The 24,165-nt window shown below is 40.9% G+C and overlaps 1 protein-coding gene across 1 annotated transcript; it reads right to left on the reverse strand.

Moving 5' to 3' along the window:
* Positions 1 to 14,789: 14,789 nt before the first annotated feature.
* Positions 14,790 to 21,770, reverse strand: LOC143033112 (uncharacterized). The gene is made up of 4 exons (XM_076198314.1): positions 21,735 to 21,770; positions 20,892 to 20,953; positions 18,154 to 19,621; positions 14,790 to 14,948 (listed from the first exon to the last, which is right to left on the reverse strand). Exons 1-4 carry the CDS (start codon positions 21,768 to 21,770, stop codon positions 14,790 to 14,792), a joined length of 1,725 nt encoding a protein of 574 aa, XP_076054429.1.
* Positions 21,771 to 24,165: the final 2,395 nt, after the last annotated feature.

The following is a 24,165-nucleotide window of genomic DNA, read 5'->3' on the forward strand; positions in this document are numbered from 1 at the left end:
TTGATAAATAAAGAGACGAATCGATAAATAATCAAATGAATGAATAATGGATAGTCACGTTGATCGTGTGTGGGATCAGTAACACTTTCAGGTATACATCGCTGGAGCACCACTCACGCATTGGATGAGGTAATGTACTGTCATTTTCAATCACGTTTTACTAACTTCATCGTGCTGTTATCTAACAGTTGGAAATTAAGATTGTTCAAGGCAAACGTATGAGTGCCTGTTGGTAAAGAAATATTTCTAGTTAATAGAAAAAAAGCTGCATATTTAGAACGGTGTGATTGAAATATCACTTAAGAGTTTGTCGAAGTGAAATTCGTGTGAATCGTCAGGAACAGCGCTTTGCATCGTTTGGAATCCGGGTTTTGGAGTTGAATTTTGGGGGTGGGGTGCTCGCGTGCCAAGATGGCGTCATTCAAGGAGGGTTGAGAGGAGTTCGTCGAGAGGGTCACGGTCCTTCGTAACAACGTTCAGTGAGGATATATGCAGATCGTGGTCCTTGAGCAAGAGCTGTAGCTAGGTCTAAATATACAGGTCAGACCGTTTACATTCTTCTGCGCAGCTTCTGACGTCATTTGGCTGAGTCCATTTTCTCTTTGTGATACACTGAAGAAAACTGTGAAACGCCAAGGAAGACAGGAACTATAATATTTTATATATATATATTATATATCATATATATTATATATTCATATATATAGACAGGAACTATGATATTTTATATATATATTTTATATAATATTTGTCAGAATATAACTAATTGCGTGGAGCTGTGCGAGCGAAGGCGACTTCATTTTCGAACGACGGACCAACTTCTACTGACAGCTATAGGACCCGCTAACCCCACTGAACAGCCAGGTGACGTTCACGGGCCCGCTGCGCCAACTCCCTCGAAATTCGGTCGGAAGTGGTTAGACCTTATATTCTTAGATCTTGAGCTGTAGGAGGGTCGGCATGCATAGTGGGCTCCGTTCAAAGAGGGGTCCGCGTTGGAGGGTGTAGGAGGGAGAAGTTACTGTCCAGAGTGACCATATTCAAGGGAGTATCGTGGGTCGCGGTCTATAGTGACTGTTCAGAAGAGGGGTTCACGGGTAGGGGCGTCGCTGGGGTCACAGGCCATGGTGGCTTTGTTCATTGGGGGTGCGCTGTGGTGTCACGGTCCTAAATTATTATTATTTTTTTTAATTCGTATTATCGCTCAGTTCTTCTGTTCCTCCTTGCATCTCGCATTACCACTTCTATGGTTAAACTTCTTCAGCGTAGTACAGTGTTGCAAAATGATCTGACACATTTGTAGGTTTGATAAAAGCTAAATAAAATAGTTTTCTTCTATATATACATATATGTAAATATTAATGTACATATATAAACCCATTTTTTGTTCTTTATTCTATGGCTTTTATTGAACTTGCAAATGTGTCAGATCATTTTGCCGCACCCCGTATTACCCTCAAGGATAGAAACGTTAGTTACTGATGGGTGTTTAATCCCATGTGAGTGATTAGAATACCGAAAGAAAATCTCATGCCATCATAGATAGTGAGATCTTAAATTAAAATTCTGTTCATTCGCGGATTTTTTTTTTTTTTTTTGGGGGGGGGGGGTTATCTGTAATCAATATTTCATCCTCTTTGGTTCTGCAGGTTCGCAGAAACAATCTACTTTAAGTTTGATGTTCCATTTCTTTCATGAAAATCTGTGTACGTGTCTTGCTTCTTCTGCTTTCGAAATATTACAATAAAACCCCATGCGGTTGCTAGACCCTTCAATCTGTGTGATGAGGTCAGGCCCAGAATGATAAATAGATAAATAAATTCACGAATTAATGAATTAACTGACACAAATTATGTAAGTAATCGAACTCACGGAGAGACGTAAGAATATATATTTTTTGAGGTTTATTTGAAATAATGGGTAATGTTTTGTTTATTTACTGCGTACGCAGTTGATTTATGCTGCTCCTCGCATTGAATCAAGATACGTTCATATCTGTAACGTCATGAGATAAATTAAATTCTTGCTAGAACGTAGCTAGTAAAGATGGAGTTCGAGATGATGGCAGTTCGAACTCTGCCACGGGCGAGTTGGACCAAGGGCATGGTTCATTAAATTCCATGCTACAAAATCCTCTGTAAGGGACATCGTCCTAGCCTCCTGATAGGACGTGGTCTGTGATGTTAAACCGAGTCGTATGTATATAATATATATGTGTATATATATATTATATATATATATATATATATATATATATATATATATATATATATATATATATATAATGGTGATGTGATTGCACACACACGCGCGCGCACACACACACACACACACACACACACATATATATATATATTATATATATATATATATATATGTACATATATACATATGTATAATATTGCGAAATACTTGATCCAGTAAACAACAGAACTCTGCAAATATAAATTATGTGTAACTATTGTTGCATGAAGTGAATGTTTACAAAACATGTTCATTGGAAAAGAGTTTTTGATTATAAAAATATATACAACGAAATATAAATTTGTATAGGGATGACAAAGAATGGGCCAAGTTTTAATGTCTGCAGTTGTTCATATCGTTACAGTTAAATGTATGAACATGCTATGGTTTTCATTCTACAAGTGTAATGTTCATAGATGAGTATTTGATATATTTTCTATTCTGTATATTCAAAAGTAAATGTCAAAACACAAAAGATAATCGATAATAAGCATATTCCTTGTAAAGATATAGAGTAACGTGGAGCAGTTGCATATACACATTAATACAAGACTATATTTTACATACTCGTGTGTGCTGCTACATTTTCTATTTTACATATTCTATTATATTCTATATATTCAAAAGTAAATAATGTCAAAACACATAAAATATAATCAATAATAAACATTCCTTGTTAAGATATAGAGTAATTTCGAGCAGTTGCATATACACATTAATACAAGACTATATTTTACATACTCGTATGTGCTCCTACCCTAAATGTACACATCTGTACTCCTGTAGCCCTACAACATACATTTATCAATTTCCATCTTGAATAATTTTAATGTATGTAGCTTCTGACAGAGACACTGATATGATAAGCATAGGATTTATGTGATTCATTCAAATAAATCTAGTTGGAGAGCAAGGACTGTGAAAGTGAGTTGGGTGAATTATGCATCAGCCGGACATTTCTCTTTTCCTTCAGATGTAAAGTCGCACACGTGCTCTGCATTGACGCTAGATGGACCTCGGCCAGGGATTCTCAACCTTCTCTCTCATGTATACCATACTTATGTGTTGCTGTTCTTTAGTCTCCCTGGCCTAGATGGATCTAGGCTAGGGATTCTCAACCTTCTTTCTCAAATATCCCATACTTATGTATTGCTGTTCTTTAGTCTCCCTGGCCTAGATGGATCTAGGCCAGGGATTCTCAACCTTCTTTCTCAAGTATCCCCTACTTATGTATTGCTGTTCTTTAGTCTCCCTGGCCTAGATGGATCTAGACAAGGGATTCTCAGCCTAGGCGGGGTATAATACCACTTTACCTCAAACAAATTTCAACAGAAAGTTTTTCTGTGGCGGTTGGCTAGACATGCACTGGAGTTGATCGTACTCAAAATAGGCGGAAATCGGCCCATTGCGAAATGACCTAATTTGCATGATTTCAAAATGGTGGCTTTCAGCTCGGAATGCAAAATCTCACCAATATAATTGTTACATGAGTTTTCAACATGGAAGAATGGTAGCTTATAGTACTTGAGAGGGTTATTTTCACTTCAGTCAATCAAATCATTCATTCTGAGTCCACTGCTGAACAAAGGCCTCCTTCATAGCATTCCATGAATCACAAGACCTTGCCATCCTCTGCCACGTCACTCCTGTAAACTTCTCGATCTCGTCTCTCCACCTTCTGTCTGGTTTCATTCGTCCACGCTTCCTATCTCGCGGCGTCCACTCAGTAACACACTTGCTCCATCGCTCATCAGTCGTTCTCACTAACTTACCTGCCCAATTCCACTTCCTCTCTTTTACTGCCTCCACAATATCTTTCACTCTAGTCTGCTCTCTCACCCAACTTGTTCTCTTTCGGTCTCTCAGTGTTATTCCCATCATTGATCTCTCCATTCTCCTCTGTGCGGTCCTTAGCTTTGTTTCCATCGCCCTCGTCAGCTTCCAAGTTTCACACCCGTAGATTAATGCTGGTAGAATGCATTGATTGTAAACTTTACGTTTCAAACAAAAAGGTAGAGCCTCTCAGGATCTTATTATATTTACCAAACGCTTTCAAACCAAATGTAATGCGTCTTCTTATTTCATTATCATGACCTTTCGTCACCTTCACCATCTGGCCCAAATAATTATACTCTTCAACTTCCTCAAGATTCTCATAATCAATTACACTTTCTTTACTTTGAACTTTCGTGTTGAACATTACTTTGGTTTTACTCTTATTCATTATAGAACGACTCAATTTCATCGTCTGAACTCTGTGAAGTTGGTGCATGAACCTGAACTATTTATAGAGTGTATCTTTTGCACATCCTAATCACGATCCAAGCTACCCTGTCCGATAAACTACTGAATTTGACTACGTTACCAGCAACCTCTCGGTTTATCAAGAATCCTACTCCACTAGATCTTTCTTTGTCCTTACATCTATAGTAGAACAGGTGGTGACCATCTTGTAATTGTATCATTTCTTCGGACTTCTCTCAGCCCTACGATGTCCCACTTGATGTTGTCTAGTTCTTCCATTAAACTCTCCAGTCTGTGGTCTTCTGAGAGACTTCTTACGTTGTAAGGATAGATCTTTATTGTCTTCATGTTGTTTAATGTCCAAGACTTGGATCTGCTTGGACAGTGCTTACTCACATTCGGTGGCACACTGGCCGTAAGCACACGAGGCAACGCGGTTGGACCTTTAGGAGACGATGATCCAACAGGAACGCCCGGTTTGGTTTGGTTGTGCTATTCATATTGGCTATGAAGGGGGGTTGGTAGTAATCTCACCTCCGTGCCAACTGGTTTCTGGTGAGATGTTTCTCTGGTGTCACCTTATTCATTATATTCGGTGAAGCCTTATATCTATAGAGTGCCCAATGGTCCACGCCGTCATTATGACGGTACCCCATATATCTAAGAGGAATGTCCCTGTTTACCATCAGGGACGTGCCAGTTAGCAGTGGGTCCTGCGACTGTGTGTTTGAGCTGCTCTTTGATCTTTCCTACAAAACTTGTTCGATATGGGTGACCCTGCAGAGATTTCCTCTCTATCGACATAGCTTTTGTAATCATTAAGATCTTCAAGCCTATTCACCACGTCAAGGTGTCAACTCTCGGATATTTTCACTTGGAGTATTATAATACCTTGTTTGAATCAAAGAACCAACAACACTAGGGTTCGTATCTCTCTTGATGCGTGCCTTGGCTTTGTAGGAGTGGTAGTCTCTACCATTCCCATAGCATGTAGTGCTTTCTTCTCGTCTAAATTCCATGGGTTTCTGTCAGCATGATCACAAATGAATTGACTGAACTGGCCAGTTCCAAGTCTCACTGTGGCGGGAGTCACAAACTCAGAATCAACATCTGCTGTTGGGCGTCTTGGCTGCAGCACATGGCTCGAAGTTACCTCAGTATAGGACGAACAGAAGCTATTGTTGTGCAATGTGTTGATTAAATATTTCGAACCAAAATGATGATGTAGTTGCACAGCGAGACCGAATTGTAGGGGAGGCATAAGAGATCGCGGTCTGGCAGCCTGGACAAGGCACTGACCTAAGGTTGACAGCCTCAGGCCTTTCGATGTTGCAACGAGTAACTCATCCAGGAAGAGTTTGAACAAATCAGGCAAGAAATCTAACATTTTGTCAACTAACTTGACATCCCCTGGGTCTGGATAAAACGCTTTAGAGAACAATATATATTTCTCAACTATCTCACTCCGGATTAGTGCAGCTGACGTTGTTAAAAGCCTTTTCTCGACATCAGGATCTCGCTCCATCTGGGAAGTTTTGTAGAAATCATCTATTATCTTTGCAGTAGTATGATTGAAGGTTAAATTTTTAGACTTTCCTTGATCACTTGATATGGTTATATTGTCACCTAAGACATCAAATAATCGCCTTTTCATATAGACAGCACTATAAGAGGTTCCACACAAGTCTTCCATTTCTTTGCATAGATCACTGATAGTTTTTTGTCCTTCGTCGGTATTCATGAGACCATTGATGACCGTTAAGAAGGCTTCTTCCGTTGATACATCCTTTGGCCTACCTGACTTGACACTAGTGCTAGGATTTACTGTGAATCTTGCTGGAATTTGTTTGCCAGAACGGAAATTAATACTGCGGATTTGGTGGTATACCGCATCTGCGGCATGCAGGTCAGCAGCAGCAATAGCGACTCTGCCCTTAATTTCCGTGGCCCAACGCTCTTTCCGCGCATCGCATGGTTTAATGATTGAATCCTGGAAATCAAAAGTTCTAACGGGGAATGCCATTTTTCTGTCGAAAGCTCTCTCTGGGATCCTCAACCCACACAGGCGACAATCTTTGGCGAATTGGAATTCGGGACACAAGGACCGTCTCTTAACTGGGCTGTGTTCAGAGTCACTTTCCAATTTTCGTCGTCTATCCCTCTCAATGTTTTTTTTTTTCTTATTGGAAAAATTTAGTCTACACAAGGTGTGAACTTTTGCTCCAGAGAACACTGTCACATCAACATCCCGTTGAGCCGCTGATTCTGGCACACCAGTGGCACCTTTTTCTGTTAGCGTGACGACATCATCGGATCCTTCAAGTTCTTTCTCACATATAGGGCAGATATCCATTTTTCATTCTGAAAAAAGAAAGAGAGTTGTGTGTGAGAGGAAGGTGAAAGAAGAGAGTGAGTAACAGTGAGAGAAGTATAAAGAGATGAGAGAGAGAGAGAAAGAGAGAGAAGCACTCCGATAGTTGTAAAATTTTCTGGGGTTATTCATTTTACCATTTATTTACACTATATGTTTTTCAATAATACAAATTATATATATATATATTTACTCAAATTTTTATTCATAACTTGATTTTTGTATTTGTTTATGCTTACATTTCTATGCTGTATAATTACACGCTTAGTTCTTATGTGCTTTAGTATATGACTTATTTCGTGTGAACTCTTCTCTTTCAAACTTTTCTACTATGCTTACATGCCTCGTAATGTCATAAAGATGTCATAAGTGCGTTACGACATCTCTAGCTGGGTGCTTTTTATATCTTGAGCACCAGTTTTCTGCCTGTTGGTAATACGTTCGTGGGTCTTATGATGAACAGTTTATGCGGATCTGCGTTTCACGAGCCCCTAAAGCTACCATTTTGAAATCATGCAAATGATGGTATTTTGTCTGGGCCGATTTTGGCCTATTTTAAATATGTTCAACCTCAGTGCATGTCTAACCAACTACCATTAAAAAACTTTCTGTTGCAATTTGTTTGAGGTTGCTCGATTTTCAGATTAGCAGTGCCCACCTAACTTTCTTAAGTATCCCATACTTATGTATTGTTCCTCTTTAGTCTCCTCAAGAAGTCGCACACATGTGCTCTGCGTTGACGTTAGATGGATCAAAGCTAGGGAATCTCCACCTTCTATCTCAAGTATCCCATACTTGTGTATTGTTCTTTAATCTCTAGAAGTCGCATCCACGTGCTCTTCGTTGACGTTAGATGTATCCTGGCCAGAATTTTTCAACCTTCTTTCTTAAGTATCCCATACTTATGTATTGCTATTCTTTAATCTCCTCAAGAGATCGTATCCACAAGCTCTGCGTTGACGTTAGATGGATTTAGGTAAAGGGCTCTCAACCTTCTTTCTCAAGTATCCCATACTTATGTATTGATGTTCTTTCATTCTGAAAAAAGTCGCATTTACGTGCTCTGCGTTGACGTTAGATGACATACGTCAAGAGTTCTCAAACTTCTTTCTCAAGTATCCCGTATCTAAGTATTGGTGTTGTTTAATCACCTCGAGACTATTTCAACACAGAAAAGAATCGTCAGACATCAAGTAACGACCAATATTAGATTGTGGCCCAACTGTGAAGCTCTGCGCACCCTCGTGGTCTATGGAGCAATTTTTAAGAACCGTTAAAAAAAAAAAAAAAAAAAAAAAAAAAATAATAATAATAATAATAATAATAATAATAATAATAATAATAATAATAATAAAAATAGATAAAAAATAAAATGGAGGAGACTGCAAGAGACCACAAGGCCTACTGTACACTAGGTAGTTTCATGTCTCTTACCACCTGTCATCCCTATCCATAAAGCCATCTAATCTCTTAGAAAAAACCAGCGCTCACCGCATTGTTACTAAGTCTATTTCATTTGTTAACCATTGTTTTTGGTGAACTAGTTAGATGGAGCAAGGCTTAGGTTATTACTTCCCTCTCTAGACTCATTTGCGAATTCAGCTTCACAGATGTATCATTCTAACTCACTAATCAAGCTTTCGTTCATCGACTCATTTCTACTCGGATCAAGGCGAAGTGGTGAGGTACAGTGTCTTTATGGCCAATACCTTCCCAAGGTTGACCTAATGTAGGCGTTTGTACTCGTGGTGACGTGCACGTTTGGAAACCAAAAAACAACTATATCGAACCATTGGGTAATGCAGCCCCTCCCACCCGTTAAATAAATCCAAATAGAAATTAGCTCCACCGCAAGGACTCGAACCTCTGCCTTAGCTGCTTATTGTGAAGCAGAGACGATAGCCTTTGAGCCACCAGGCCTTACAAAAGGAACGACCTGGGTTACGACCTGGTAGTTCCCCAAAGGCACTAGGCTTAGCTCAGTCTATATTCTAATTTCACCGAGTCATCCGACAAGTTGTGAGTCACTGTTACAAATGGAAATGAGCAAATTTCCATTTGACACAATGACACAAGTCCAAATAAATACAACTACTTATATGAATACAAATAAAATACAATTTCACATTTTAGATGATCGTATATACTGCAAACAAATGTTTAAATAATTTAGAATAAAAATCTGTTTATTATAATTTTGTGTCCATTTACTAACTAGATCTATTATAACCATCGTCACATATGATATCTAGTCACATCAACACTACACAACCACAATCACCATGAACACATCACACGCCGTTATTACATATCTGTCTGACAACGGCACTCCATCATTATCACCACCACTAACACAACAATCACTACCACCGTTACCACCACCAACACATCTACCACTACCACCGTTACCACCTCTAGCAAGCCCATCATCACTACAATGACCACCACCATAGCCACCACTATCACCACCACAACCAAATTTTCACATTGAATGAGAATCAGACAAGAAACAATGGTCTCAAACTGTCCGGAAATAGATTCAATTTGGAAGTAGGTAGAAACAACTTTGCCAACCGTGTAGTTAATGAATGGAATAAACTTCCTGCACAGGTAGTGCAATGTAGTTCAGTTCGAAGCTTTAAGAATCATTTAGATAAATACCTAAGTAAGATGCTGTAATGATTATAATTTATGTTATATTATTTGTTTTTGTTTTGTTATAATTTGTCTGTCTGATTTTCATTTATTATTAGTTATATGTCAATTTATTATCATTTACTATTTACCTGTTTGTTTGTTATTCAACTATACCTATGCATTTATTTATGTATTTTATTTGTTATTTACATTATTATAGTTTTAATTTATTATTATTATTATTATTATTTTTTTTTTTTTTTTTTTTTTTTTTTTTTTTGCATCCGACCTAGATATGGATCAAAAGGTCTCCTGTCGGCATGCTCCGCCTTTGTAATCCTTTGTAAAAAACCGCAACCGGAACCGCAACCACAACTACCACTATCACCACCGTCATCACAACCACTATCACCAACATCACCATTACCACCACCACCACCATCAATATCATGACGTTGCTTCACGAACGGAGATCTAAAGGAGTGGTCCACATCGACTGCAGGCACGCTTGTGGCTGACAATGCCAAAGCGGGAGAGGCATGCCCGTCCACAGCGGCTGCAGGTGAAAGTCTGGTCTGGGTTGGGTGCTGAGGCTTCGCGGGTCTTCTTCCTGCGTCTCTTCTTCTCAAGATTTGTCCTGCTGGTGCCTTTGGATGGTGTGACGCCAAGCATCGCGGTCAGCAGCAAGCGTTGGCTACTGACTGTGGTCGATGTGACAGTCACCGGGAGATTTCTTCAGAGATTTTATATCTCTTCTTCGGTGTATCTTTGCCTCCGTGGCCAGTGGAGAGTTCGCCATACAGTGCAATCTTTGACAGGCGGTGATCTTCCATTCTGGAGACGTGCCCAGCCCAGCGTAGTTGTGACTTCAACAGTATGGCCTCGATACTGATAACCACCGCTTGCTCAAGGACTTCAACGTTGGTTACAAAGTCACTCCAGTGGATGTTGAAGATGGTGCGGAGGCAGCGCTGATGAACGTGCTGAAGGAGTCGCAGGTGACTGCGATAGGTGAACCACGACTCCCGGTTGTACAGGAGGGTGGTAAGTACTACGACTCTATGGACGCGGAACTTGTGGCCTTCTTCAAGCGCTTGTTCCACAAACATAAGAACATAAGAATGAAGAAGACTACAAGAGGCCATAAGGCCTACACTAGGAAGTCCCATGTCCATTACCATCTGTCATCCCCATCCATAAAGTCTAACCGTTTCTTAAAACAATTGATAGTTTCAGCGCTCACTACATGGCTACTAAGTCTATTCCATTCGTTGACCACCCTATTAGTAAACCAATTCTTGCCTATTTCCTTCTTAAATCTAAATTTGTCCAGTGTAAATCCATTACTGCGAGTCCTGCCCTGTTGTCTTAATATGATTACCCTGTGTGCGTCACCCTTGTTAAAGCCTTTGATCCACTTAAACACCTCTATTAGATAACCCGCACTCTGCGTCTTTCCAGAGAATGTAAGTTAAGTTACCTAAGCCTCTCTTCGTAAGGTATATTTCTGAGCCCATTTTAGCCATTCTCCTCTGTATTGATTCTAGTGAATTGATGTCCATTCTATAGGACGGAGACCAAAAATGTACCGCATAGTCAAGGATAGGTCTAACTAACGCTAGATAGAATTTGATAATTACCTCTGCATTTCTATTCGTAACCGTCCTAATAATGAAACCTAATGCTCTGTTAGCTTTATTCCTGGTGCTAATACACTGTTCCCTGAATTTAAAGTCAGGACTCACTAAAACTCCCAAGTCTCTATCGCACTCCGATTTCTCTAAAAAAGTGTTATCTAAGCTATATCTACTTTCGGGGCTGTGTAGCCCTACGTTTAACACGCTGCACTTTGAGATATTGAAGTTCATTTGCCATTTCACCGACCATGTGAACAACTTGTTAAGATCATCCTGCAGAATCTCTGCATCGTCTCCTGACCTAATTAGGCGTCCTATTTTAGTGTCGTGCGCAAACTTACTAACATTATTAATCCCACTGTCCAAGTCGTTTATGTACATAATGAACAGTAAGGGACCAAAAACTGAGCCCTAGGAAACCCCACTAGAAACACTCCCCCACCTGGATTTTATACCATTTATGGTGACCCGCTGTTTTCTTTCACTGATCCAAGCTCTAATTCATTCTAACACTTTTCTACCAATGCCATGGGCTTTGATTTTATTTGGTCGTCTCTGGTGGTGCACCTTGTTGAACGCTTTGCTAAAGTCAAGGTAAATAACATCGTAACTATCCTTGTTATCTGACGCCTTATATACTTTAGTGTAAAAGGATAGAAGATAAGTTTACCCAACTCCCAACAACAGACGAAGAACTCGTGGAGGTTGGTGTGCAGCGGCTGACCTCCATGCTTCCAAATCTCTGGAGGGATTCCGTCAACTCCTGTTGCCTTGCTACTCTTCAGCTGCTCATTGTCCTTGATGGTCTCTTCGATGATGGGTTTATCGTCCAGTTCCGCTTTTACTGGTTGCTGAGAGATGCGGAGAATTGCTGAGTCTTGGATAGTACGTTCAACGCTGAAGAAAGCCTAGAAATGCTTAGACCAGCGGTTCAGAATGGACGTTTTTTCTGTGAGGAGCGCCTGACCATCTGCACTAAGCAAAGGACTTTCAACCTGGCACGTAGAGCCGTATACTACCTCTCGGCCATCGTAGAGCCCCCTGTATTCGCCAGTGACTGCGAAAACCTGATTTTTTTTTTGTGCGAAGTTGATTCACTACTCGTTCTGCATCTCCCGAAGCCTGAGATGGAGGTTGCTGCATACGAGACTTAAGGCAATTTGTTCTCAAGACAAGACGGTTAAGCCAGGTGGGTCTGGTAGGCGGATCTCATCATCGCCAGCAGTTCTTGAATCTTCTAGTTGCTTTCATCGAACCAGCCTTTGTTTTTCTTCAGATGTCAGCTGGCTGGCAGTCATCAGGTGTTCCCAAAGTATTTCAGGAGATGGGTATGTGGGGGGGGGAGCATTTTGGGTCTTCAAGCTTCAACTGTAGACCTGGCTGGAAATCGGCTCTCACTTAAGCTGACTTTGATTTTTTTTCCTTGGAACTCCTCCCTTCTTTGGTTTAGGCTTGAAGTGGAGTCTGAGTTGCAATGAACGAGGCGATGGTCTGTATGGCATTCTGTGCTGGGCATCAATCTGGTGTGAAGGACATCTTTATTGTCTCGTTGATGGTGCACTAGGATGTAGTCTCTTAGCTGAAATATGGTGTTGTGTTGATGAATTGCTGCTGTGTGCAGAATTCAAATAGCAAGCGACTATTGCTGCAGTTTCCAACACCGTGGTTTCCAAGTGCTCCTTTCCACCCTTCTGAATCTTGGCCCACCCTGGCGTTGAAATCGCCAATATTATGACCTGGTCTGTAGGGGTGCTTTGCAAGAAGCTGCCCAAGTTGGAGTAGAGTATACCTTTTTCTGCAAGGTCTGCTCGAAGGGTTCGGGAGTACATACTGAAGAGTAGAGCATATTGCTGGTTCCTGAGAGGGAGGCGCATGGGGATAATGCGGCCAGAATGAGCTGATGGAAGGCTATCAAACTTGGAAGCGATGGAGTTCCTGACCATGAAGCCGACGCCTGAAAGGCGTCTCTCTGTCTCTGACTTGCCTAACCAGTAGAGTGTGTAACCGGAGACGTATTCTTAGAGGCTGCCTTCACCTAGGATTCGGATGTCACTGAGTTCCAGTGACTTCTTTCATCTGCCGTTTTCGCCCCTTTCCCATCACTACAGGGCTTATGAATGGTAGGGGGTTTAGGGATTGGCCGTAGACATGAAGGTATCCTTCGAGCCTGTGCAAATCTAGTTCTTAGGTGAAGTTCAGTGTGCACAGTACTGGCCCCACCCTTTACATCCGGGGTGCATCTGCAATGGCCTAGCATGCTAGGACGGTGACAGTGAGGTCATCGGGTCGTAGGTTTTACTTAAGTGGCCTTCTAGTCTCTGGCTCTAAAACCTACCTTGGAGGCACAGGAACAGTAGCTTCGAGGTTGTTAGTTCAGACTTTTCTTTATCCTAGATGGACTGCCTGCCATGGCTATGGAGTTCCATCTATCCTCCGCTGGGATGTGCAACGCCGCCTTCACAACCGTTTGGACCCTCCTCCTCGTTCGCCTGGTTCGCCGGCCGCAACATGTTTTTTTTTTTTCCGAGATTCTCTCCTCAAGATCCGCCATGTTTAGCCTGGGAGCTCAGGGTACCCAGTTTCTAGAGCCACCTGGTAGAGGATGTGGTCTTAGACGACATACAGGTCAGTCTTGGGAAGAGAAAAGCTATGTTGGAGGGATTACACCGCAGTGGATACCACAGTTGTGTCCTGAAAAGGACTAGACTAGGGAGGCCCAAGGGGGGGGAGCATATTGATGACCCCACTAATGCACCTCCAACACACATCTCTTACCCTGGAGGCCCCATCTCCATTGGAAACAAAGCCTCATGCAACACAACCACCACCACAACCACCACCATCACCACCACCATTACCACAGCTACAATCGCAACCACCTCCCCCCCTCACACACACACATCAACGTGTACTAACGACTGCTACTTGTCCTGGCAATTCAATCAGTTGAAAGGATTTCAGCTTTGTTCGTAACTGAACCTAGGTCCCTCCTCCTCTTCATATCTGTCTAATAAACTATCATACTTCAGTTTCAGAAAGAAATAGAGTTCAGGATATCAATTACATGAAGTAGGTGAGCATTATCATAGCAATCACGTCGTCTCCCATCTTACTTGAAAGGCCATTTCCCCTTCAAGTCCTTAGGAAAGCAATGCAAGGTTGCATTACGTCTGTATTTGAAGAGCAACCAAACATGACATAGTTGTTGGGCATAATTACATGCTTCATTTGCAAAGGGGGGAAGAGTTGACTTGGAGAAGGTAAAGAACACACGGGTAATTTGTTCGTATTTTACGTCATTGGTTTTTGTACGAGTTTTTTGTTCTGTTGTTTAATTCATTTGCAATCCTCAGGGGAGATTTACCTTGGGATAGAGAGACTGAAAGGTATATAGTAATAACTTACAGGCATCATACGTGGGACGTGGTTCTTTATTGAGGCCTTTCCTGGCTCAGTTTGTGCGCGCGTGCTTTTATTACACCGGGGTGAGGTAGAGGCTGTGCCGTTCCCCCAGGGGTTAGATCGAAGGTCTTGCAGTGGTTTTTCAAGGTTGAACACAAACACTTCATCAGGAACCCTCTTCTGGTCTTTAATCATTTGGTTATAGTGAAGTTCCTTGGAGATTTTGTTCCGACAAACTCCAGCAGCAATCATGCTTATGTGTTGCTGTTTTTGGGAACCATTTCAGTACTGGACTGTATCGCCAAACATCCACTAAGTGCCATTTTTGGTTCGTGGCCTCTCCTGTAGCCCTTCGTGGTCCTCAGGTGTCTCGTGGACTCCAAGTGATGAGCCTTTGCTTTAGATATTTTGTTCTGGCCAATGCCAAACGATTGTATTCAGTAGAGGGTAGGGAGTAGAGTCTGTAACTTCGTTCACTGTTTCTATTTACAACTGCTCGCAAAGTAAAGTAAATTTCCCGCTGATGCCTTCATATTTAACATCGACGCGTTTGCTAGCTATTAGAAAAAGAAAACAGACGCGTTTGCAACACTTGCCCATTTTTTTTTGTCAAATTATTTATTGATAGGTTAATGTTCTAAAGGCTTGTCTCTCCGTAAATATGCTTCATAACAAATAGTATTGCGACGCCATATGTAGAAGGATAAAGTTAATACAAAAGCATATAAAAAAAACAAGGACATTTCGAATTCATTTTTGTGCTGTATTTAGAAATAAAGCATATTATGAAAAAGTAATCTAGTTGAAAGATGGAAGCACTTCAATTATGCTATGGAGAGACATTTGAAAAATTGTGTTTTATTTTGATTATAATTTCTTAGTCTTAGAGCTGGATTTTTCTTGCACGTTGAAAAAAAAATCAAACGATAATACATTTCGTACCAGAGCCATCTGTTGAGTGAGCTACGAAGCTGGGATTTAGCACTGGCCCTCTCACGTGTAGACCTTTCCCAGCTTGACTGTAATAAACACTGAATAGTCCTTAATCCACTAAGATTAACTCGTCTTCCTATATCTAAGCTTGCACAATTAATTTGAATCATGTTTAAATCCCCACTTTCTCTTTCAAATTTCGCGAAGTGGTTGTTGTTTTGAAAACTAGAGAAGCTTCTAAGCCTACTGAAATTAACAGGCAAAATCCATCTGCTCCAAAGGGTTCCTCTCATCTCAATAAATCTGTCAGATGATAACCAGTACATAAGAATGAAGGAGACTGCAAGAGACCATAAGGCCTCCAGAAGGAAGTCTTCTACTAGGGTGAATGGTTTAATCGATGGAAGAATGGCCTCGTTTCTACTGGGGATGTTCATTATCTGGATGGAACGATCACAATAGAATGAGAAAAAAACGTAGGTTAGTTCAAGGTAATCATCGTAAGTGCTATACTACAAAAAAAAAGTGTCTTGAGAAACGTAGTCCACCTCAATATTTGTCTAGGAGAGCTTCAAGATTCTGTGACCTTGGTCTAAGAATTTTGTTTATAGCAAGAGGAGGATCAATGCGTCTCAGACAAGAAATCCTCTTTGAACCTGTACGGGGCAGGTAAAGAGATTCCAACACCATAAATAACATTTGTCAATATTTTAGCTAATATTCTTGTCATTCACAAACGTAAACACATACTATTAGCATTCACTTTGCGCGATAAAATTGACTAATGATACTTGAATGTTCTCAGGAAGGAATGATTGTTTGAAGGGCTCTTTAAGTAAGTCATGTCGATAAAGCATGAAATAACTAATATCAGGCAATTAACAACTGGATGTAAACACTTGCTCCGCTTTACGTATCGACTTTTCGCCGTACGCCTTCCACGACACGACGTCGTGCTCTAAGGGCGCTTTCACACGTGGTCGTTGTCGTGACTTGTGAAAGCATCCACAGACACTCATGGTTATTTAAGGGCACGGCATCGTGTCATGGATGACGCACGGCGAAAAGTCGACACGTGTGAAACGTTATCCCTATACATTAAGCATACATACCATAACCAATACATTATTCACTCAGTGAGAGATTTTGCTAAGGTAAATAAAATTGTATACATGAACGTATATATGTATACATGTGTACAGTATATGTGTATATGCTTGTATGTATGTGTATATGCATATGTATGTGTATATGCATATGTGTATATGCATATGTATGTGTATGTATGCGCATGTATGTATGCCTATATTTATGTGTACAAGTATATGTATATAACTATTTTATGTGCATATACATGCTGTACATGTATATATATATATGTATATATATATATATACAGTATATATATATATATATAATATATATATATATATGTATATATATATATATACAGTATATATATATATATATAATATATATATATATATGTTTGTATACCGCGGGAGTAAATTTTCTCTTAGGCAGGCTTGGTTAAAAGCAACTGCAAATTCAGCACTGATCAATTTCTTCTTCAGAGTTTCCAACTTCCTGAAGGTATCCTTTATAGCAAGGGGTAAAGGAAAGAGTAGATTTCCTATTCCGGTCATTATTGACGTTTCGACTCTACCTGAGTCATTATCAAAATACAAAGATGGAACAAATACATGGATTTATATACAGTATTACAAAGATACAGAAATACAGCGTGTGATTGGTTGGAAGGATGACCTTTTTTGGTCCCCTCATGGTTGAGAGGGCGGGACAGTTTCCCACGTACGCTCATTGGCTGGCTTGTCCGTTCTCTCGAGCCTCGCTACCCCGGGGGTGTAGTGTGATGTTTTCTGTCCTGCCTCGGGGCTTGCTTCTCCTGAAAGGCTTAATACTAGGCAGTATAGTAGGGGCGTCTTGGTGGGAATTCAGAGACGGCCTACTATCCGCAATATATAAAGCTTCAAGGTAGGCAAGACGGTTCTTGTCGGACTCTCTCTGAATGATGACAGTGTTCTGCCGAAAGACATCACCTGTGAGATGCTGGCCATGTTTCTCCAGGCAGTGACGTTTGGGACCTCCTTGAGTCAGATGATAGCTCAGGCGCCTGGAGAGTCTGGTAGTAGTCAACCCTATGTAAGCATCGTAGGGCGTACAGTCCCTATTTGGGCAAGAAAATTTGTACACAAGGCAGGTACTTTCCATATCTCCAGGGCGTGGTGAACTATCGTTCTTCATGATGAGGTCCTTTGTGCGGCTGTTCCTGTAGTACACTACCAGCTTTACACGGTCCACAGGGTTAGTAACTTGAACATTCCTATCAATTATATTTCTCACACTCTTCTCTTCTTCGCGGTAAGCGAAAGACATTAAAGCTCTATAGAAGAGGTTGTGAGTGGTTCCTTCTTCAACCACGGCTTGTTGTCCCACGTACCATTTGTTTAGAAGAGTACGCAGGACACGTTGGCAATCCTGATTGGAATGTCCATTGTTGACCAACATTTGTGTTGCTCGGTCGAACTCTTGCGTAGACGTCCAGGAAGAGCAATGGGTAAGGGCTCTTCTGTAGAAGGAAGCAATGGTAGAGTCCTTGTACCGCTGCGGGCGTTCACTTTCACCGCTCAGGTATAGTCCGGGATTGGTAGGCTTGATATATACCTCGGTCTTCATACGGTCACCTTCTTGCGTGAGGAGGACGTCCAGGAAAGGCAGGGTACCATTTTCGGCTTCCTCTGTCGTGGACCGAAGTCCAGAGATCTCTTGAAGAAGCTGGCGTAGTTCCTCGCGTTCCTCACTGGTCCGGGTTCTCACGAAGATGTCGTCGATGTATCTACCATATGCCATCGGCTGCTGGATCCTGCTGAACACCTTCTCTACAGATCCCATGAAGAAGTTGGCGAAGAGGACGCCTAAAGGCGACCCCATAGAGACTCCATCTTTCTGCTGATATAGGTTTCCATGGGGGCATCTGAAGGCGGACTCCTGCGTGCATATCCTCAAGAGTTCTCGGAGGTGGTATTCATCAATTGCGAGTAGGGGGTGGGCAGATGACCTGTGCACATGATTACAGATGTAGTCGATCGTTCTAGGTACCGAAACACAGGTAAATAACGATTCAGCATCGAGAGATGCCATTTCTCCTTTGGCAGGGGCACTGTTAACGCAGTCCAGGAATTCTGTGGATGACCTGTAGCAGTAGTCGGCTGGAACGAGGGGCGTCAATAAGGCGTTGAGTCTCTTGGCCAGCTGGTACGTGGGAGTCGGAATCTGGGAGATGATAGGTCGGAGGGGGTTACCTATTTTATGGGTTTTAACGTTCCCATACAGGTAACCAGGCCTAAAGTCTCCCGAGATCTTCTGTAGCTTTAATCCATCCACACGAGCGTTGACGGCATCTATGATCTTGTTGGCCTTCCTTACGGTGGTTAGGGTTGGGTCACGGGTCAGCTTCTGAAACTTCGTCTCATCCGCTAGAATTCCGTCCAGCTTGGAAAGGTACTCGTCTGTAGGGATGAGTACAAACATAGCGGCTTTGTCGGCTCTTCTAACGGTGATTCCCTCCCGGTCACGAAGTGACTTGGCTGCATCTCTGTGACGCCTCTCGAGGACGTGACTGGTGTAGGAGCCTCTTTTCCGTGAGGCTTCAGCAATCAGCTCATGCTGGATGTCAGGGGAAGCTGTGATATGTCCACTGTCGACGAGACGATGTACTTGGTCGAGGAGGACCTCAACCTCCAAGCGCTTGGCATAAGGCTTAGTGTTGCCCATGATGTGACAATTTAGGCCCTTCTGGAGGAGGTCACGTTCATCCTGGCTCGGCTCGTACCCTGTGAGATTAATGAAGCCCTGGGTCGGCCTGGGAATCCTAATGGGGCCGCCACTGAGCTTGGACAACTTCCTAGTCGTCCTCCTGATGGTTGCCTCACGATGGAGTCCGAGGGAGTGGTCGAGGGCCTCATCTAGACAAAATCTCAGGTCATTGTTGAGTATAGATTCATGCCACTTCTGCTGCTGTATGTCAGCTTCTCTTTGTAGGGAGTCTGCTAGTTCAATCTTCTGTCGAAGCTCTTCCTTGACTAAGGACCTCCTAAAGTCAAGGGTGGTAGTTCTTCTTTTGGCGGCATCGCTGTGAAGACGTATGTTTGTATACCGCGGGAGTAAATTTTCTCTTAGGCAGGCTTGGTTAAAAGCAACTGCAAATTCAGCACTGATCAATTTCTTCTTCAGAGTTTCCAACTTCCTGAAGGTATCCTTTATAGCAAGGGGTAAAGGATACCTTCAGGAAGTTGGAAACTCTGAAGAAGAAATTGATCAGTGCTGAATTTGCAGTTGCTTTTAACCAAGCCTGCCTAAGAGAAAATATATATATATATATTTACAAAGGATTACAAAGGCGGAGCATGCCGACAGGAGACCTTTTGGTCCATATCTAGGTCGGATGCGAAAAAAAAATCATAATAATAAAATAATAAATAAAAACTATAATACTGTAAATAACAAATAAAATACATAAATAAACGCATAGGTATATTTAAATAATAAACAAACAGGTAAATAGTAAATAATAATAAATTGACATATAACTAATAATAAATGAAAATCAGACAGACAAATGATAACAAAACAAACAAATAATATAAAAAATTATAATCATTACAGCATCTTGCTTAGGTCTTTATCTAAATTCTAAATGATTCTTAAAGCTTCGAACTGAACTACATTGCACTACCTGTACAGGAAGTTTATTCCATTCATTAACTACACGGTTGGCAAAGTTGTTTCTGCCTACTTCCAAATTGAATCTATTTCCGGACAGTTTGAGACCATTGATTCTTGTCTGATTCTCATTCAATGTGAAAATTTTGTCACTTTTGATGTCAATTCCCTTTAAAATCTTAAAGACGTGTATCAAGTCACCTCTGAGTCTACGCTTTTTTAGGGAAAACAGATTCATATGTTTTAGTCGATTTTTGTATGAATTATTTTTGATATTTGGAATCAGTTTTGTGGCTCGCCGTTGTACTTTTTCCAGTCTCAATGTCTTTATATATATATATATATATATATATATATATATATATATATATATATATATATATATATATACACGTATGTATATTTTTACATATAATAACAACACAACAACGATGACCAGAGACATTCTGGAATCAACGTTAGCCTCGTAGCCCTCGTCCGCTTTCGTTTTAAGATATCCTAGAATGACGTCATTCTTGTCATCGGGTACTTGAGGGACGGGGAAGCTGTTCTACTTCAGAGCAATACGCTTTCACCGTTCTTCGAGTAAGTTGTCCAGAGAACAAACATGATGGCTCCTAAGAACTTTAGGCTCGTTTCACACGTATCGACTTTTCGTCGTGCGCCGTCTACGACACAACGTCGTGCTCTCAAATGAACCTGCTTGTTTATGGACACTTTCGCGTGTCACGACCACGACCACCTGTGAAAGCGTCCATAGACAACTATGGTTATTTGAGAGCACAAAGTCGTGTCGTGGACGGCGCATGGCGAAAGGTCGATGCGTGTGAAACGAGCCTAAGGAGCTTGTGCTAAGAGGTTCTTTGGTCTGGAAAGGTAGTCACCTTTGCCTAGTGTGCTTGGATAGACAGGAATTATCAGTTACCGTTATCTGAAGATTCTGTCTAAGATCAATAAGATTGAAATTCTGCTTCTATACAACACAGTCATCATACTAGTAAGCAAGATGAAAGGGAATTAAGATCAAAGTAATTATTGTTGTTGTTATGGACCGTATTTAACTAGCGCTTCTATCCTTGTAGTTAGTAATCGTTCAGGTCGTGGTAATGGAAGGGGTGTATAAATAGCATCTCATAAAGGGAAGTGCCTGTTTGCATCTCGCTGTTTAAGTGAAGATTTGTGTTACCGATGGAATACATGTTAGGTGTGTTAATGGGACAAATCAAAGTCCGACATACAATATATTTGTACATTTGTGCTACAAGGAACGTGAACGCCTGGATCCTATGTAACGTACCTCCTTTCTGCTTCCAGCAGACCCGCAGTCTCCTCACCTTTTTGGTATTTTATATGAAATTACATATTTTATGCTATTAATAGCTTAGCACTTTAGGTCTAAATCAAACTGGTTCGGGTGGCAGATAGAATTATACTTAGCACGTATGTAACGGCAGATACTTGTTTTTGGAATGATTTCATTATTCTTATTGAATAATGATCTTTGGGTAGATGACTTCACGTACCACTTGTATACTCCTTATGCCTTGTTTAGGAACCATTGTATTAAAGGTTTTCGATGGTCACATTGTATAGGTAGCAAGTTTCAACTTTATAGACCTTCGACACTCAGTATTACTTCAGTCTTGTGCTTAGCAAACCACTTGATCAGGTAATGTTTAAGTAGTGAGGGTTCTTTTGACATTGGAATGTCCTGTCTTAAGTGTGAGATGGGCAGTCACGTGTCTCATGATGTGAATAAGATTAAGATACAAGGATATAGAATGGATTTTGAAATGGTAAAATTAATTATCTGAAAACTTATAGGAGGTCATAGTTTTTTAAGCCTGTGGTGTCTTTCAAGTCTTTTGTTGTATCCGGGGTCATTTGGGGGTCATTTGATGTCATTTTGGGTCATTGGGGTCATTTGGCCTTAGGAAGAGGTAGACGTACAATGTTGCGGATGCAGTGTGAAGAAAGTATTCTTCTGTGCTTCACGACTTTGGTCGTTTACAATAACTACCTGCCGCTAAGTGATTTTATTCAGCACAAAATTTAGGACATTGCTCAGTAAAGGGGATTTTTTTTTTTTTTTTTTTTTTTTTTTTCTATTCCTTTCTCGCATTTAGTATTGTACTCGCATTTTCAAATTCATACTCAGTCAAGAGGATTGGATTGCCTGATTTTTCAAATTATCAATAGATGTTTTTGAATGGCAGTGTTCTCGTTTCCTAGTAATGTGTTGCCATTAGTCCTTTCGACGACGTTTTTGTTGTAAGATTAAAACAGTTGGATAAATCCATAAAAATTGAATTTTCTTGGAATTTTCTTGTTAGAAAACTTGTCCAGAAACCCGAAATAATTAAAATCCGATTGTATCTGATCAAAGTGCGGAAGATTTGACCCAGAAAAGTGAAAAGTATATTTCACGCTCCAGGTATAGGCGAGTTTTCGTTCAGGCACCGCTTATTAGTCATATGGCGTGCGAAGTCTTATGAGATTATGTGCAATAAATGTTACTGTTTATTCTTTATTCTTCGTTTTGGTGGAGAACTGAACACAGTTTTGTACCATGGTTGAGATTGGTTTCTAATTAAAGAAAAAAGAAAAATGCAAATGTATTTTGGTATACACTCATAGGAGAATTTAGTCTTGTATAAAACCTAAATTAAATTCATTACGTCTTTAAAGAGAAAAGATTGGTGACACACACACACACACACACACACACACACACACACACACACACACACACACACACACATGCACTATGTCTATTGTAACTTTGGTAAAGGTTAAAATTTATTTAGTTTGTATTGTTTAGTTATGAACAAAAAGATCAACAGCTTTTGAACAGATTGACATATGTCCCAAATGTAGCTTGATTAACTGATTTAGTTTTATTTAGTTTACAAGTTGTTGTTGTTGTTGTTGTTGTCGTTCCCTAGACTGTCTGTCCGAGCAGTCCCGTCTCGCCAAGGAATGCCACAGCCGAAACTGGGTTTTCCCACAAATCCTTTATAGAGTGTATGTTGTGATGTTTGCGTGCATTATTGTGTATAATGCAGTCTTCCATTATGTGTTGTATGGTATGGTGGTGAAGTGTTACATCTTGGGCAGCTGTTCACAATGCGGTCATCGAGCCTTTCTGGTAGCTTAGAAGTGCTGGGTGGTGGCCGCACCGCAGTCTGGCCAGGTGGACTCTGTCCTTTCGTGGGAGAGAGGATTCAGAAGGGTGGATATCAGGGGGTCTGGCATGCAGCAGTGTGTTGTCTTTCAGTGTGTTAATGGAGCGGTGAGTGATATGATTATGAATATGTTTCCGGAGGCTGGTATTTGGTGGTTGTGGAGGAAGAGAAGAGAGTATCTGTGTGTGATACAGGTCTTTGGGTGTTGTTTTAATGTTTCTTGGTGTGTGTGTGTGTTCTGCTATGTAGTGTAGCGGGTGTGATGTGTTTGTGGTGGCTGCGGCAAGTGTTTGTGTGCCTCTCATGTCGAGGTGGTCCTTGACTTTGAGGACTTTTGTTTCATGGTGTAAATGGTCTGTAGGTGTTGTATTTGTGCAGCCTGTAATTGTTTTTAGGGCTTTGTTTTGTATGATTTGAAGGGTGTTGTGGTGTGTCTCACTGAGATTAGGAGCCCATGCAGGACTCGCATAATTCATCACTGAGCGTATGCATTGTTTGTATATTGTTGTATTAGTTTCTTTGTTTTGTCCAAATGTTGTTCCAGCGATTGACTTAAGTGCGTTAATTCTAGGTGTGCATTTGTTTTTTATGTTTGTGATGTGTTGTTTGAAAGACATGGATGTATCGTATGTTACACCAAGAATTTTCGGTGTGTTTGTGTGTGGTATTAGAGTGTTGTTGATGTAGAGATGAGGTATGTATTTGTGTTCTTTTGTCCAGTTGGTGAGAAGTGTTGCTGTAGATTTGGTTGGAGCTATTTTGAGTCTGT

The sequence above is a fragment of the Oratosquilla oratoria genome, chromosome 15 (assembly GCF_046742065.1).
Source record: "Oratosquilla oratoria isolate Oo_2021 chromosome 15, ASM4674206v1, whole genome shotgun sequence".
Lineage (NCBI taxonomy): Eukaryota > Metazoa > Arthropoda > Malacostraca > Stomatopoda > Squillidae > Oratosquilla > Oratosquilla oratoria.

What these genes read in the sequence shown, in the direction of transcription:
- LOC143033112 (XM_076198314.1), bottom strand. Translation starts at nt 21,770, where the DNA reads ATGGTTCCTAAACAAGGCATAAGGAGTATACAAGTG. An exon ending in GGTTCATTTGAGAGCACGAC is followed by an intron (nt 19,622 to 20,891) that starts GTTGTGTCGTAG and finishes ACGTCTTCACAG; the next exon opens with CGATGCCGCCAAAAGAAGAA. An exon ending in GTGACCGTATGAAGACCGAG is followed by an intron (nt 14,949 to 18,153) that starts GTATATATCAAG and finishes GGCATTGGCCAG; the next exon opens with AACAAAATATCTAAAGCAAA.